General features: G+C 57.0%; 1 protein-coding gene across 11 annotated transcripts in view; it reads left to right on the forward strand.

Moving 5' to 3' along the window:
• The window catches only part of PML (PML nuclear body scaffold), a 40,421-nt gene extending 26,314 nt beyond the window's left edge, over positions 1–14,107 (forward strand). For 2 of the 11 annotated variants that reach the window (XM_082735814.1, XM_082735811.1), the window contains 6 exons: positions 499–633; positions 1,026–1,284; positions 2,384–2,436; positions 10,314–10,464; positions 11,529–13,835; positions 13,958–14,107. In XM_082735814.1, coding sequence (XP_082591940.1) covers positions 499–633; positions 1,026–1,284; positions 2,384–2,436; positions 10,314–10,464; positions 11,529–12,316 — 1,386 coding nt within the window. In that variant the 3' untranslated portion in view covers positions 12,317–13,835; positions 13,958–14,107. Of the gene's footprint in view, positions 1–498; positions 634–1,025; positions 1,285–2,383; positions 2,437–3,079; positions 4,284–10,313; positions 10,667–11,528; positions 13,836–13,957 lie in introns of those variants that run through there. The other 9 variants (XM_082735821.1, XM_082735819.1, XM_082735813.1 and 6 more) reach the window with 5 other exon arrangements.
• The last annotated feature ends 2,765 nt before the right edge of the window (positions 14,108–16,872 follow it).

Here is a 16,872-nt window from a genome sequence, read left to right on the forward strand (position 1 = left end):
CATGTTCCCATGAGACAGATGTTACCGGTGACAGAGGTTACTGGTATTTCCATTCTGTAGAGGGGGACCGAGCCCTGAGTTTTCAGTGATGGGGCCAAGGTGTGTAGTTGCTGTTCTGACCCAGGTGGCGTTAAGGCTCAGGGGCAGAGTGCAGATCACAGGGAAGTGCCCTGGAAGGGTCTCCTCACCATTCTAACTTTGCACCTGTAGAGGAGTGGTTTCCATCAGGAGCAAGCACTGTGTGGGGAGCTATTGTTGAGTAAGCCTTAAGGCATTGTTGGTCCCTACAATCTCAGGAGGGGACCTAGGATGCCAGGAATTGAAGTGACCCTGAATGCCAGCACCTCAAGGTCAGGAAGAGGGGAAGTCATGGAGGGCGTGAGGAGGACTCCTGGTCCCCAGGGGGCTCTGGGGATTGGGTCACCCCAGGCATAGGTCTTGGCCCAGGGCTCACTGCCACCTGCTCATTAACATCTCTCTTGTTTCTGGACCTCACAGCCAGAGGAGGTGCAGAGGGCTCTGACACAGGACTTGGAGCTGGCTGAGACCCAGATTAGGACTTTGGTCCAGCCGGTGCCCGGGGTGCACCCAGTGCCGGTTCACGCCTACTCCATCAAAGACTCCTGCAGAGAGGTAAGCGTCTCTCTACCACCCCCTCCATCCCTGGAGACCCAGATCCCATCAGGCAGGCAGGGTGGTGGCAGGGGTGGAGGGGGGCGGTGTTGAGAATCCAGGCCTTAATCAACACCTACTTTGTTACTCTGTTCTCTCCCTCGCCCGGGCCACGCTGCCAGGAAGCTCCCCTGTAAGCACGAGCCACTCCAGGGCAGGCAGAGTCTGTGGTCAGCAGCCAGCCAGTGTGCCTGGTGGCCCAGGGGGCATCCTGTGTGGAGAGAGACGCGATCTGCATGGCAGGAGAGCCAAGGGGAAGGGCCACAGGCCCCTGCCTCCCAGGTCCGCGTCTCCCTCACCCCCCAGCACCCCTCAAAGCTGCTAACCTGGCCCTGTGACTCCCCACTGCATAGGAGGTCTGCAGCACAGTCCCGCCCCAGAAGAGGAAGTCCTGCCAGACTGAGTGCCCCAGAAAGGCCATCAAGATGGAGTCTGAGGAGGAGAGGGAGATACGGTTGGCCCGGAGCTCCCCGGAGCAGCCCAGGCCCAGCACCTCCAAGGCAGTCTCGCCGCCCCACCTGGATGGGCCCTCCAGCCCCGAAGGCCCCACTGTGGGAAGCGAGGGCTTTCTGCCCAACAACAACCACGCAGCCGGCGACGCTAGTGAGGCAGGTAGGGAGATAGCTGGGCAGAAGTGGCTTGGCGTGCGAGCTCTCCTCTGGGGGTGGGAGGGGAACCTTCTTCTACATCCTCACCCCTCCCAGGGAGCTCAGTGCCAGTGTCCGGGGTGCACGGAGCCCATGGAGACCGCTGTACTGCACTCCTCGCCAGCCCACCCCCTGCATCCCCTGTGTGTCCGGCTCTCAGCTGCCACCAGGTGGGGCAGGGAAAGCCTGCGGTTTGCCTGGGGGGTGAGAATGGTGCAGTTCACCAGATGACTTGCTGGGATTCCAGTGCGAGGAGCAGGAGGGGCTCTGTAGCTCCCTCCCCCAACACACCCTTGCAATGCCCAGCACTGCGCCCCCACCCAAAGCGAGTCTCCCCAGGAAGTGTGTATTGGACCGTAGCATGGGCCCAGAGAGACTTGTGGGGGAAAGTCCACAGCTACCACTTCCCAAATTTGTCTGAAGAGGTCACCTGCATGAAGGAGCTCATTTGTCCTGGATGTCTCTTACGGACGCTGCCAGATAGGGAGTCCTCGGGCATGAGCTCAATTTAATTAATGGAATTCTGGAATGGTCAAGACCGTTCTTCCGAGATCTGCTTCACCCAGAGGCCCCCTTTGTTTTCATTCTAGGTCCCAGACTGAGCCCTGATTCTGCTTGCACACTGAGCCCTGACTGACATTCCTTGCTCACAATGCTATTGGTAATCAAAAGATTTTGATTAACCAAATAAAGTATCTTTTAATTTGAACACCTCAGCTCAGGAGGCTGAGGCTTGGAACAAACCAATGTGTTTCTTTAGGATGGCAGGAGGTTCTAAACCAGGGGCTGTTTGCCAAGCAGCCTGTACAGGGAGCAGATTCCGAATTCAGGGCCGACAACTGAGTTAAGTGCTTACAGGGCACAGTGGGCAGTGACAGAAAGCCCTTTTAAGTGAATACATCCATACCAGCATGCTCGGTGGATGTTCCCATCCACCCCCTCGCAGGGCACACATGGCCTACCTCATCCACTGGTCTATAGGGAGTCCCATGGAGCACACCCGGGGCCCCCCCCACTGGGCCTTCTGGCAGGGCCTTAACACTGTTCCCTCTACCCGGTTTCAGAGGAACGAGTCGTGGTGATCAGCAGCTCGGAAGACTCAGATGCTGAAAACTCGGTGAGTGGTCCAGAAGTTCGGCCCTGGACTCCTGACTCCCCCTATTCCATGTCCCAGGGGACGCAGCCACAGCAGGTGACTCTCAGACTTGCCCTGCGCTTGAGGAGTCCTCCAGCGAGGCAGTGAGTCCTGAGCTGTCCTGAGGACAGACTCCAGATGCCAGCTGCGGTCCTGGACCACCCCATTCCTCCTTCCCTCCCTACGGGGGCAGGAGCCCTCACTGACCATCCGTCCTCTGAGATGCTGCTAGTGTGCTTCCTTCCAGAGCCCTGTCTCGCTTCTGGACTAGCTAATGCCTTTGTCTGGAGCTTCCTTCTGTGTTCTCTAACCTCTAAGTCCTCAACGAGGAGGGTGGCCAAGAGCTCATACCCCAGTTAACCCACAGCCAGTGAGGGTCAGTGCAGGGCCATGAGGGCGTGGGGAGCACCGTGTGGGACCCAAATAGGCGAGTTTGCACTCCATAAGCAAAAACGTTAAAGCCGTCCCCCGTTGGAACATGTACCTTTGTGGGTTGCGACTGTTCCGTCCCTGGAGGTTGGTTAATGGAGGCTGGGGCAGAGGGGATGTGAACAGAGTGAAAGGTTGGACTGGGTGGCCCCTGAGGTCCCTTCCAGCCCTCAGTCTGAGGTTCTGTATTGGAAAGTGCACGGAGCCCACGGAGACTGCTGTACCGCATTCCTCGCCAGCCCACCCCTTGCCAAGGGCACAAGGAGCTTACCGCCTCTACCGGGCCTCCCGTCTGCCACTGGGCGCATGCCGCCCCCCAGCTTGGTCTTCCCACCGTCCCGCCGAGCAAGCTGCAGTCTCTGAGGCCGAGTTTCCCCATCAGCTTGCTAGTCACCAGGAGAACGCCGCCATCTGTCACCGCCGTGGGACCAGCTTTCTGCCACGTAGAGCACAAAGAACCAGCCGTCTTCATCGTATCTTCCACTTGCCCCTCAAAGTGTACTATAAACCCGGGTGGACTTATCCTCCCCCTGAGGTCCAGGCCACCACCCCTGCCACCACAGGGCCTCCCAGCCATCCTGCCAGTGCCCAGGAGGGTCCCTGCCGTCTCCAGAGGGCCATGGGCCAGCGCAACCGCCGCCGGGCTCGAGGAGCAGTGCGCTCTGTCGGCTGCTCCCTCCGGGGCTCCCCTGTCGCCCAGTGGCTCAATAACTTTTTTGCCCTTCCTCTCTCCTCTGTGGCTGCCCAGCTTGACACCGCTGTCAGCGGGGAGAATGGAGGGAGGCAGAGTCCCCCAGACTCTTAGGGCAGGAATCTCCCCCAGGGATTCTGACACAGCCCTCTGCAGAACCCTGTAGCCCGGGTTCCACCGGAGGTCTCTGCCATTGCATTCCCACTCCTTTGCCCTCTGGAGAGGCTCCTGAGCCAGCCCAGCCCCCCTCAGACAGGCCTCTGAGAGCCCCGAGCACCTCCGTCCTCTATAGCTGCTGGCCACCATGCAGTCACTCCCGGCACTGTGTAGCCACTCAGCAGCCCCCGTTCCACCCCGCAGCCTGCAACGGCCCACGCACCCAAGGCCCTGTGCACCGCAGGCGTCCTGTGTATTGTAGTCAGGGAGCAGACCCAGGAAGGAAAGGCTGCATGGACTCAGCAGGGAGACATAAGCCCTCTTCCCCGGAAAGGGCACAACTGAGATTTGGGTCACCGCTCCTCCCATTCCCGTGCCTCTTTTCCCAAAACTAGGAAGCATCTGTTGCCCTTTGCACCTCCCACTGTCCATTGCACCACCCCAAGGCTTTCCACGGGGCCTCTGCCAGGACCTGAACCCATGAGGGCAGGGACTACGTCGATCCCAAGACCCGGCAGATACAGCTGCTCAATAAATAATGTGTTGAAATATTGCCCTTGCAAACCCTTCTTCCATGACCATCACATTCCCCGGGGGACTTAGCTCTTCTCTTGCCGATGGCTTTATGTCTTCCTGGCACTGCAACTGGTTCTTTGTTGGGGTGGCCACGTCCCCCCCCTTCTCCCACTGCCTGTGAGCTTCAGGGTGGTGGGTCAACACCTTCTGTGCCCCCTGGGCTGTGTTGGTCCCACCATCTGGAAAGGTCCTCTGTGCCTTGAGGTTCCAGGTCTTGAGGGGGGAATGCCCCTTTCCCCAGATCATTTCACACCTCCTCCTGCCTCCCCCCACATAGGGAAGCTGCCAGCCCTTGCCTCCCAGGGGTCCTCTCTTGAGCCAGGGCCAGCCTTCTATCTGGGTGACTTCAACAGCCAGCACCCCGGCCTCTCTGGGGTCTTCACCCCACCCACTGCAGCCCTCAGCCCCATGGCCACCCCCTGCACCTCACCGTACTGAGAGCTGGCCCACAGGGACTCCGACCACAGCATCCTGTCTCTTGAGCCCTCAGGTACTTTGGGAACCCCTGCCCTCCCCACCCCGGTTTCCACAGCTCTGGTGGCTGCTCTTTGTCCTCCTTCCTCTCAGGCCTCTGTTCTTTTCCATGTTGTTCTTCCAGTGACAACCCCTCTTCTCTTCCTAGTGTGTCCTTTCCTGTGGTCTCAGCCATGCCCGCGGCTGCTGAAGCCAGGCACCCTCGCTGCCAGACTAGGACAGATAGCCCGTGGCCCTGCACTGTCTGTGCTGGTTGCCCCCATAGAGCCACCACACTTGTCTGTGTGCTTCTCTCAGCCCACTACACTGCCAGCCTGGCTACATGAGCGGAGGCCCCTCTCGATCGTTCCTCAGCGCCCATCAGTTTTTCAGTCTTAACCTTTCCATAGTCTACGTTCCTCTGAACCCTGGGCACTTCTTTCTATCCCGGAACCACCACGACCCCCCCCCCCGCCAAAACAGAACAGACCCGGGGCAGAGGTAGAAGCCTGGGAAAGGACGGCAATGCCAGTGCTCGCCAGACTTCGCGAGAGTTGGATGCAGGCATTGAAACCAGCAGTCTTGGGCAGGCGTCAGTCCAGCCTCAGCTGTCTGCAGGGAAGCGCTAGCTGATGTCTGCAGTTATTCAAGAAAGGAAGGGGAGGCTCATTTTAGGTCATGAAGAGTTAAAATAATTAGAAGCAGCCACTCACTTTTGAAGACCAGCTGTGGAGTCAGGGGAGAGCCCAAGGACCACTGCTTCTGTGTTGGTATTCTTCAGACGGCATGTGTGTGTTTTTTTTTTGTTCTTTAAGATTTTATTTGTTAGAAAACACAAGCAGGGGGAGCAGCAGATAGAGGGAGAGAGAGAGAAGCAGACCCCCAGCTGAGCAAGGAACCTGATGTGGGACTCGATCCCAGGATCCTGGGATCATGACCTAAGCTGAAGGCAAATACTTAACCGACTGAGCCACCGAGGTGTCCCTAGACAATGCTGTTTTCTAAATTAACCATCACGAGTCCCAAACTTTATAAAACATATATTTAAAAAGAAAACCAATGAGGCCCCCTTCATGCATGGCTCACCTACCTCCTGTGCCCCCTTCCCGTCCCTGGTGCTCCTAGTGTATCCACAGCAAGTTGGTTGGGAACAGGGCATCCTTCGCCAGGTGCTCCAGGCTCCTGAATACCTCCGGAACTCCTGCGCTATGGCCTTCATCCCACCTGCCACGTGGGAAAGTTGGCCTACAAGGACAGCACATTTCCAAGCGTACGAGGTGCCTAAGGGCGCCCACTGCAGGCTGCCGCTGTGTTAGTTGCTGGAAGCTAGTGGGACATGCGTGGGGACTTCGATGCAGGCCCAGCTGGGCGGGCAAAGCTCAGGGATATACTGCTTGTGCGAAAAGAGCCATCTGGGAGCTAGAAGAGGCAGTGGAGAGGCCAGGCCAGGCCTGAAGGCAGACGACTGAACACAAGGGGGGGTTCACAGTGCTTCTGCCGTGATCCCCAGGTTAGGGTCCGAGGCAGGAAAAAATAGAATGCTCTCACCCACTCTTCTGACAGGTGACTGGCCCCAGTGTCCAGCAGGAGCAGGACCAAGTGGAAGCAGGAGGGGGTGGTCCGTGACCGACGTGGCACCACGTGGCACCACGCCCAGCAGTAGAAGGGAGGCCTCGAGGGGACAGACGATCCGTGGGGATGGAGTGGGAGGGCAGCAGGGGCCACAGGCTAGCGGACAGGATGACCTAGCCCACAGCTACGTGGGAGATATTTTGGGGCTTCCACACTTTGCAAGAGCTGGGGCTTTGTGTCTGCATGAGAGAGCAATACACAAGTCTTGCCAAACTGATCCCACCTGTCGCTGAAGCTTGGGTGCTGAGAAGGTTCCTCAGGAGCTTGGAGACTCTTGATAAGAATGAATGGCAGGTACAGTCTAGACAACCTCAGGTGGCTGGATGCTAAGAGTCTGGCTCCTGTTGGAGTGGCTGCTGACCCGGCGTGGAGTGAGTCAGGAGGACAGTAGTTCTGAGCCCTGGGTGCACACTGGAGTCTTTGGGCCGGGAATGGGGGGCGGGGCGGGGGGGTGGCGGCGGCTGTTACCAATGACAAGATCCCTGGGTCCCACCCCCATGGACTGTAATTGAACTGGTCTAGGGTGCAAACCGGGCACCTGGAGTTGTTGAGATCGCTAATGCACGGCCAGAAAGGGGAGAACCCCAGAACTGGGGATTCGATCGCACATCTGTGATTCAAGTATGTGTTAGCCTTGAACTGAGGTGACCCGTACATCCTGGGATACGATGCGGCAGGGGAGAGGGGGACGCGGGGTCTTCCCCAGAGAAACCTCCTACACTGGTGGAAAGTGATGAAAATATCAAGCTGCATTTCCTGCGGGTATGCTTGGTGTGGCCGGGAGGCCCGCTATGTGGATTTGCAACGCAGTTGTCACGCTGAGTTGATCTGTGTTGGAGACCAGTGAACTGTAGCTCACGAGCCGGACTGCATGTGTCTCCTAGTTCCAAAGATGTTGCACCACTGTAAGAGAAAACCTTATGGGCTCCCCGTGGATCTGTCTGAGCGCCGTTCTGCAGTCAAAGAAACAGTCCATTAACCGAGTGTAATGAAGAAATAAAACCTAGTGTGTCCTTGCACTGCAAGCAGTATCAAAGGGGCTTTGATTCCCGGCCCAGCAGCGCATCTTCAAGCACTCTTCCTCTTTTCTTAGGCTCCCCTCTTGCCCACTTTCTAGTTCCTTGGAGCTTCTTCCTTCTCTCTTCCCAGGCTGTGCACGTGAGCTCTCATCGTCCCTGCTCCGTTTCCCATTCCACCATTCCTTTTCCCTTCCCAGCAGATCTCAAGCCTTTTCCAACAAAAAGCCTCTTCTTGGCTTGTGTCCGGCTCTCTGCTACTATCCCTCTATGCTCCCCACCCGCACAACTCGGTTACCCGGACTGTGGACGGAAGCCCAGCAGTGGTGCTCCCCTAGTGAGCAGGAGGGGGGCAGGAGGACGTCTACACCAGAGCCTCTCGTGCCGATTGTCCTTTTGTTAAACCTGGGTTTCTAGAAACACCTTTTGCAAGCGCACCGGTACCTCCTGGCCACGTTGCTGGGATTTAAGGCAGGGAGAGGACTTGAGTGGATGGGCCGGCTGGAGTTCAGTAGAAGGCATTCTGGCGAGGTCATTTCTGTGTCCCAGCTGCACTTGGGAAGAGTCCCCAAGGGTGAGGAAGAACTTGAAGAAGAGGCCGGGCTGGAAGTTCCAGGATTCTCGCCGTTGACCGGCTCAGCAGAAGGGGAGCGTCCCTTCTTTAAGGGAGCCAGACGAAAGATGTTGCACCACTGTAAGAGAAAAAATGACCCCAGGACAATGAGAGGCCTTAAGAATGAGATTCTGATGGCCATCATAAATAAGTCTGGTATGAAGTTGGATTTAGCCCAAAGACAGCTCTCCTGCTCTCCAGGGGAGCTCAAATCTTAGAAGAGGATTATCCGAAAAGATGATTATGGCTCTAAGGCCTGAGAAGTCATTCCAGAAAGAAGGAGACAGGTGGAGGCACTCCGGGCCACTGCGTGGCCTTTTGCAATTATGTTGGGAGCAAAAAGAGGAAGGAAGAAGAGAAAGCTCGGTGTGCCATGTCGGTGGGTGACAGAGAGGACTCAGGAAAAGAGACAGCTCTTCAGCTCTGGGGAGGACACAGCAAGAGGAGTCCAGCTCTTTCCACCAGCCCAAGGGCAAGAGCAAGGTCTGCAAGGCTGAAGATTAAAAAAACACCTGGATTTTTCCCTCGGGGGAGGAAGGCGGCGTCTCTGGCTTACCAGCCAGCAACTTGGAGGAGGAGCCCTCTATAGAGGGCTCCTTATGGGGAGGAAAGGGAGCTGGGATCGGGAGTCAGAAGACTCAGAGGCGAGGCAAGGCATGCAAAAGAAACCTTTGCTGCATGGTGGAATCAAGAATATGGATGTGCCAGGCGTTTGACGAAGACTTTAATCAGGATCTTATGTGTAGAATCCCCTCACTGCCAGGCTTCTGTAAGCAAGCCCAGCTTTAGATGGATACATAGTAAATGTCTCTTTCAATCAGTGACCCCGGAGGAAGTTGGTGAGCCTGGGGTTAGGGCTATGAAAAGCAAAAAGAGTAAGAAATCAGGCACTCCTAGGAAAATCCCACACATCGTACCTGTGTTTAGTAATGACTTTGCTCTTGGCTGAAGTTTTGTTAAAATGTTTCACCTGGAGAGGAAGAGGGCCTAAACCCATGCTTATTCGCTCCCAAGCCAGGGGCATTAGCCAGAAGCCAGAGTTTGTTCTTGGAGGCTTCAGGTAGCCCCAGAGGAGGCCAATATCATCACCCTGCCAGAGGTGGTCCAGAAGTAGGACAGACCTGAGGTCTGCTCTAGACTCTGTCCCAGTAGTACCCCAGCCCTGTGACACCTGGCATCGGCCGTGTCCTTTCCTCCTGGGCTCTGGCTAACAGCCCCAGGTGGCATTCCCAGGAAGTTCTGAGCAGGCCACCCAAGACACCTTCTGGGTGAGGCAGCCGGCAGACGATGAGCTGTCCACTTTAGGGAGAGGCTCTCCCACCCTCCAGCCGCAGCCCCTTGGGAGCCCCACAGACTTGGAGCCCTTCTCCCACCCGAGGCCTTTCAAACCTTGTTGGCCTGGGTGCTGGAGAGAATAGGGCCTTGGGTGCTCAGGCTAGAGGAGCCCTGGGCCTGAGGCTTCCCGGAGCAGCTGGCTCCTGGATACCAAATGACAAAGGGCCTTCAGGCCCTGAGACTTCTCTCTCCATGGCTCTCGCTTCCCGGCTCTACGTGTCATTCCTGAGGCTGAGCAGCCCTCCTCTCCCACTTTGTGCAGGACACTAGGGCCCAGGCTGGCCATGGGGATGAGAGCCAGGCTCCTGGCTCCTTCCAGAGAAACTTTTGAGGTTTGAGATGAGCCTCCTTCCTCCCGTCCCAAGTTCATGGTGTTTCTTCTGAGTGTTCAGAGAGAAGGGAGCAGCAGACCCCTCCAGCCCCAACCACCACAGCAGCGGTCCCTTCCCTGAGCTTCAGTGCTCAGCACCACGCACCCATGGGCACACTCACTCACATATGCTCACGTGCCCACACACTTGTCAGCACTGGTTCACAAATTCACATGTGATGTACACATTTGACATTTGCATTTCTTCCCATACTCGTGCTTTCACACACACACATGCACACACACACACTCGCCTGTGTGATCTCAACCTCTCACTCCTACTCACTACTGCATGGTTCACCTGTGGCCCTCACACGCACGCACACACACATGCATCTGTTCATGTGTACATGTCCCTCTGCACACACACTCAGACACGTGCCTTCCCCTTCCCAATATCCTGCTGTTCCCATGTGCGTGCAGATGCCCCCAGCCATACCAGCTAGCTCGTGTCCCCACACTCACGCTACGCGCACCCACGCACACACGCATGCACACATACACACTTGCTCACGGACATGTGCTCATGCTCCCAACATGCGCCATCACCCTCCGGCCCCCTAACCTGTTGGTTTTTCTGTGTTGCAGTCTTCCCGAGAGCTGGATGACAGCAGCAGCAGGTCCAGTGACCTCCAGCTGGAGGGCCCCAGCTCCCTCAGGGTCCTGAACGAGAGCCTCGCCGACCCCCAAGCAGAAGACAGGCCCCTGGTTTTCTTTGACCTCAAGATTGACAGTGAAAGTGGGTTCTCCATTGGCCCCTCGCACCCTTTTCTAGCTTAGTCTCCAAGTCCCCCAGATAAGTGCAGGCAGAGCTATGTCCTGGGCCCGGGAGAGCCCAAAGCTCTGGCCAGTGACCGCGGCCTGAGAGTAGGCAGGGCGCTGCATTTCCCTGGGACTCTGGCTGTCCCACTTGGTTGATGGAATAAAGACCTCTGTCTCGACCAGCGCCTGAAAGCCTGAGGCATGTGCCTCCATGAACTCTTTGACCAGCGCTTCTCTTAGAGAACCCTGGCAATGCCCCTCTAAACAGAAACAACGCGATGTGGGAAGTACCATGATGAGGCCAGAAGTCCAAGCAAGGCCTTAGGCCATGGCTGCAGAATTCTGAGTACAGAGCCCGGTCCACAGGTGGGCCGCACCCGGAGGCTGACAGCCAAGACCACAGGGAAAGAGGATCCCTTCTCCCAGAAGCCCATCAGCTCCCCACGGTGCTTCCCTGCAGTGCCCTTCACTGACCCCACGGGGCCCAGCCCGCCCCGTGGCACAGCCCCAGCGTGGGGCCAGCCTAGCCAGGCAGAAGTAGTGTATTGCCCTAGGAGAGGGAAGTCATTGGCAGACCTCACAGGGCAGCTCTGAATGGAGTAGATTGGGCCAGTGGGCCGTGTGTGCCGGGGCTGTGACTGGCCAGGAGTCTTGGCTCAGTGACCGATGGGATTGGAGGCTGGGGCAGGGAGCGGAGGATACAGTGGAGGCAAAGAGAGGCCCTGATGTTGGTGGGTGAGGGTAACCGAAGGCAGGCAGGAGGGACCTGGATCTAAACTGTTTGGCAATGTCTGTGGCAGGGGCAGGGGACTGCTGGACTCCCAGCAGGTGCGTGGGGGGGTATTTGGAGAGCAGCCAGCCCTCCCCTTCTGACCCTTGTCCCCATGAGAGCCAGGGCAGAGCCGTTCAGAGGCTGATGTCTGGTTCCCACCGGCAGGTCCCACGGTGGGGTCTCTGTGCGGCGGGACAGCAGCCCTGCCTGCTCCCGCCCTGTGTCCCCCATGCCTCAGGGGCCTCACCTTGCCCTTCTCTCCTGCCCAGCCCAGAAGATTAGCCAGCTGGCAGCAGTGAACCGGGAGAGTGAGTTCCGCGTGCTCATCCGGCCCGAGGCCTTCTTCGGCACCAACTCCAAGGCTGTCTCCCTGGAGGTGGGGCTGCAGCACTTCCTTGGTTTTCTGGGCTCCCTGCACCGCCCCATCCTGGCCTGCTACAAGCTGTGGGGACCCGGCCTCCCCAACCTCTTCCGGGTCCTGGAGGACATGAATAAGCTATGGGAGTTCGAGCAGGTCATCTCGGGTTTCCTGGCTGCACGGCCCCTCCTCCGGGAGCTGGTGCCCGGGGCCAGCAGCTTCAAGCTCAAGAGCCTGGCTGAGACCTACCTGGCAAGAAGCATGAGCGAGCGCAGCACCCTGGCCGCCGTGCTGGCCCTGCGGGACCTGTTCCGGCTCCTGGACATCTTCCCAAGCCCCCAGCTAGCCCAGCACGTCTACTGCTTCAGCAGCCTGCAGTGCTTCACGTCCCTGCAGCCGCTGGTGCAGGCGGCCGTCCTGTCGCGCGCCCAGGCCCGCCTCCTGGCCCTGCACAACGTGAGCTTCACTGAGCTGCTGGCCGCGCACCGCCGTGACCCCCAGTGGGGACTGCGCCGGTACAGCTGCTACCTGAGCCCGTCTGCTGCCTCGTCACCCCCCATCCAGGCCATCAGCCCCCTGCAGGCCCTGGGCACCTACTTCAGAAACCTGTCCAAGGAGCCCAGCCCGGCACGGGCAGAAAGCCTCACCGCCCCTGTTGCTGGCCGCAGCTTGGCGGGGCGGGTGTGCCAGCAGAGCTGAGAGGAGGCCCAGACTGGCTCAGGATCTCTGGAGTTAGAAGGTCATGGGGTTCCTGAGCCAGCCCCCTTCCCCCTGCCCCACTGCCCTTCTTCCCCAGCACCCAGCTGTCCTTTGCTCCGAAATCAGTTCTCTGGGACCAAACTACCCTTCTCTAAAAACCCCACAGAGAAGGTTCCAAATCCAAGCAAGTCCCAAGTCCTAACCCCCTGGGGGGCACCAGATCCCCTTTCAGGCCCTGGGAGCACCGTGGGTTGGTTCCCTCGAGACCTGGCCCCTCTTCTCCAGGAGCCAAAACCAGGGAGTAAAGAAGGCCCAGCCTCTGGGCTGAGTAGCCCCCAGCCACCCAACCTTCTACTTCCGTGAGTGTCCCTGCAGCCCCTCCCTGACCCCTGCTCACTGCCCTAGTGGGCCCACTGACAGGCCCCATAGATAATGCCCAGAACACCCCACTGGTACCCAAGTGCCTTTTAAACCAAGCCGCTGTCATGAGTTTGGGTTCTCCCACCCTTTGCCCATCTGAAGGCCGCTCTCTGGTCACTTCTTTGGGGACACAAATGCATTTTCACCCCTCTTGTCTGCAGAGACAGAAGCTTCTGTCCCACGCCTGTCCCTCTTCCAAGCTTGCCGTGTTCCTTTTAGCCACGCAGACCTACCTCCTCACAGTCACACTCTTCCGTCCTCCAGCCACCAGCCCTGCTCAGCATGGCTTTCACTTTCTCTGCACTGCCCACCTCAGCCCCACCAATGACTGTCCTCTAACCCAGCGCTGCCTGCTACATAGGGGCGCACAGCGTTGGCGTCCCCTGAGAGCCTCTAGCCCAGACCTCTGGAATCAGCTTCTCTGAGGTGGGCCCTGCAGGCTGCCTTAGCATGTCTTCCAGATGATTCTGAAGCCTGCTAATACTTAGAACCAGTGCTCTGATAGACTGCTCCCCGAACACGCAGCAGGCTGGAATGGCAGAACCAGTCCTGGTCCTGACTGGGCAAATGGAGGGTGACCTAGGCAAAGACCCCATTCTGCGCTCCAGCATCCCCCCACCTGCTAAATAGGCTCCCATCCAGCTCTGCCATTCTGGGATCTTAGACAAGGACTGCAGCCACAAAGACAGTGGGCAGGACGGTTCTCAACTTAAACCCTAGCTCTCAGTCCTAAGCCAAGGCCCCCAGCCTGTGGTCACATCAGAGGTCAGGAGCAGAACACAGACAGGTCAGGGCCTGCCCTCTGACCAGCAGAACCACTGCCCCCGCACTGCTCCCCTCTCCCCTCTTCCTTGGCTCCTGCCACTGGGACACAGCCCAGGCCTCCAACATCCATTGCCTGAGCTTTCACAGGGATGAGGTCTGTGTGCCCACAGCTCAGCCCCCATCCAGCAGGTGCCCTGGAGATGTCCCGAGGGATTGCATGGGAACTGGCTACCACAGTGGGAATGCCGGTCGACCAGTCAGCTCTGATGCATTTAAACTAGGATTCGGGGGCACCTGGGTGGCTCAGTGGGTTAAGCTGCTGCCTTTGGCTCAGGTCATGATCTCAGGGTCCTGGGATCGAGTCCCGCCGGTCGACCAGTCAGCTCTGATGCATTTAAACTAGGATTCGGGGGCACCTGGGTGGCTCAGTGGGTTAAGCTGCTGCCTTTGGCTCAGGTCATGATCTCAGGGTCCTGGGATCGAGTCCCGCATTGGGCTCTCTGCTCAGCAGGGAGCCTGCTTCCCTCTCCCTCTCTCTCTGCCTGCCTCTCTGCCTACTTGTGATCTCTGTCAAATAAATAAATAAAACCTTTATAAATAAATAAACTAGGATTCGCGTTCTAAGCAAGTGCTGGCCCAGAAGCTCCTATGGGAGCAGGTTGGTGGGGCCATAGCCTGGCTGTGGTGACCATCTTGGCACCTGCAAGGTAGCACCTGGGCCACTGCTCAGATCCTCAGCCTTCAACCTTGCCCTGACCTGGGCAGCACCCACTGGCTTTCAGCCCTTACCGTGCTTGCTACCTGCAGAGTTCTTGACCACAAGTTTTATAACAAAGGGCTGTTCTGCCCTCTCTCCATTTACACAGTCTCTAATAAAAGATGTGAATGTTCGAAGTCTGATGCTCCAATCCAGTACTGCTCAGCCCACCCCAGGAGCCACCAAGCAGCCTCTTGCCTGGGGAAGAGGGTACACTCCTGGACATAGGAGAGCTGCCCTTTGTCGCATCCTTTCAGGACTCAGCAGAGCTGAGAGCCCCTAGTTGTTCAGTGCTGAGAGCCTCACAGATGTGAATTCCCCCGTTCCAAAGGGGGAGACCCAGGGTGGGCCTGTCAAGGATCATCTCCCCAAAGGAGAGCCACATGGAGGGAAAGAAGCACTAGTTTCAAGAATCACCCCCTAGAGGGCGTCTGGAGCCAGAGAGGGATGTCCCTAAGAACCTCACCTCTGCCCCGTGCTGGGTAATCTTGCATCTCTGTGTGTGTCCCCAGAGTCAGAGACAGTAAAAACCCCCAGCAAGGGGGAGGGGAGCCCAGGACATTAGCCATGTGTAATTAACTGTAAATAATGTGCGGGTGTCCAGGGTGTCACCGATGGAATCCACGTTAGTATGCCTGGCGATTCCCATGGCACAGGCAGTGATGGGGAAGTGGCCCTCGCCTGGCCTGAGTGAGCACCCCAGTGATGTCGCTGGATTGGAGCCACCACCCCAACTCCACCTACATGCCGCAGATACCCAAATTCTTCGGGGGAGTTTTCGTCTCTAAGAGCCAAATCCAAATGTGTCCTCTGTGCCTCAGAATGCTATCTCAGATTCACCCATGTCAGCTAACCATGAACTTGCTGGGCTCAAAGTCAGGGAACTGAGTTTCAGTCCTCACAATACAGCCTCTGACTGGTCTGGTGTTCACTGATGCACAGGCTCTGACTCTGTCAAATGGGATCACATCGATCATTTTTCCCTCACAGGCTCTTGCATGAACCAAAGAAATAATGTGGAAATAGGTTTTTAATATGTGAAGAACCACACAAATATAGGATCTTATTTCACAAACAACCAAGATGACAATTTTATTTCTTCATAAGTTACAAGAAATTAATAGATCTTAGCTTTTGGCAAGAAATATACATGGGCTTGGCATCGGGGAATAAAAAGCAAGATCTGTAGCAGAGCAGACAATTGTGGGAGTCCAAGGAAGTCAGGGAAGAGAGCAGGGAAGTTGACTTTGGAGTGGCTGAGAAGTGGGTGGTTCTGTGTCCCCAATGCACCCAAATGGGGGCAGGGGGGCTTCAGCCTCTCTGTCACTAGAGAGCCTTCTAATGACAGCTCAGCTCAGCCCTGGCCAGCCCTGCTTGCTCTAGTGCCTTCTTCTGAGGCCCAAGGACTCACATCCCCAGGAACGTTGGTCAGAAATCTGCGTTAACTCCAACCTTGCTCTTCCTTCTACCTGTACAACACCCAGCTGCTACCTGGCACCCCTCCCCCATCCTTCCTTCTCCTCCAGTCCCCATTTCATCCTTATTCCTACCCATACTCGCCCTGACCGTTAGTCCCAACCCAGACAATTCTCCCTCTCTCAGGGTTTACCCTGCACCTTACAGCTCCCAGCAGGCCCAACCCCTGATCCTGGATCCTCTGACTTCAGGTTTATGCCCACCCCACACCGCATGTGTCCCCAGCCCTTGTGCCTATCCCCCTCCACCCCCCAGGGAAGGGAGCCACGCTGGAGCTGCTCTCAGACTCGGCCAGCAGGGGGCGCTGCAGCCCCGCATGGCCGGGCTTTACGGCGGCTGCTCCGCTTAGATGAGGTGTGGAGGAGCGTGAGGTTTAGGCTCCCATAGCGCTCCATCTTTTCCCGAGAACCACGCACGCTGCGGGTGGTATGGGAAGTAGCCTCAGGTAGATGGTGCGTGGAGAAGCAGTTCAAAAACATTAACCCTGTTTTGTTTATTTTAACATCTATCAGAAAAAAATATAGCCAGCTTATCAAAACGGTGATCTCTGGAATATAGTTGCTCAGAATGAGGCTAAAGTGAAATTATTTAAAGGTCTAATTTAAGGATAAATATTAGGGGACGCCTGGGTGGCTCAGTGGTTAAAGCCTCTGCCTTCAGCTCAGGTGATGATCCCAGGATCCTGGCATCGAACCCCGCATCGGGCTGGGAGGTGAGCCTGCTTTCCCCCTCACTCGGCACCCCCTCCCCGCCCTCTGACTGCCTCTCTGCCTGCTTGTGATCTCTGTCAAATAAATAAATAAAATCTAACAAAAAAAAAAAAAAAGGAAAGAAAGAAAGAAAAGAAAAGAAAATTAGGTAACCACAAGCTGAGGAGGGTCACAGGTATAGCAAAACTTGTGGCTTCATGTGGGGAAATCCTGGGTTACCTACAAGTGCAATTAGGATGAGGCTTGGAGCTAAGGTCAGGGCCCAGGTTAGAACTAAGGTAAGGATGGGGTGGGGTTAGAGGTTGGGGTAAAGGGTGCCTGGGTGGCTCAATTGGTTAAGGGACTGCCTTCAGCTCAGGTTGTGACCCTGGAATCCTGGAATGGAGCCCCGCTTCGGGCTCCCTGCTTGGTGGAGTCTGCTTCTCCCT

This window comes from Mustela nivalis (genome assembly GCF_964662115.1).
Source record: "Mustela nivalis genome assembly, chromosome: 6".
In the NCBI taxonomy this organism is placed as follows: Eukaryota; Metazoa; Chordata; class Mammalia; order Carnivora; family Mustelidae; genus Mustela; species Mustela nivalis.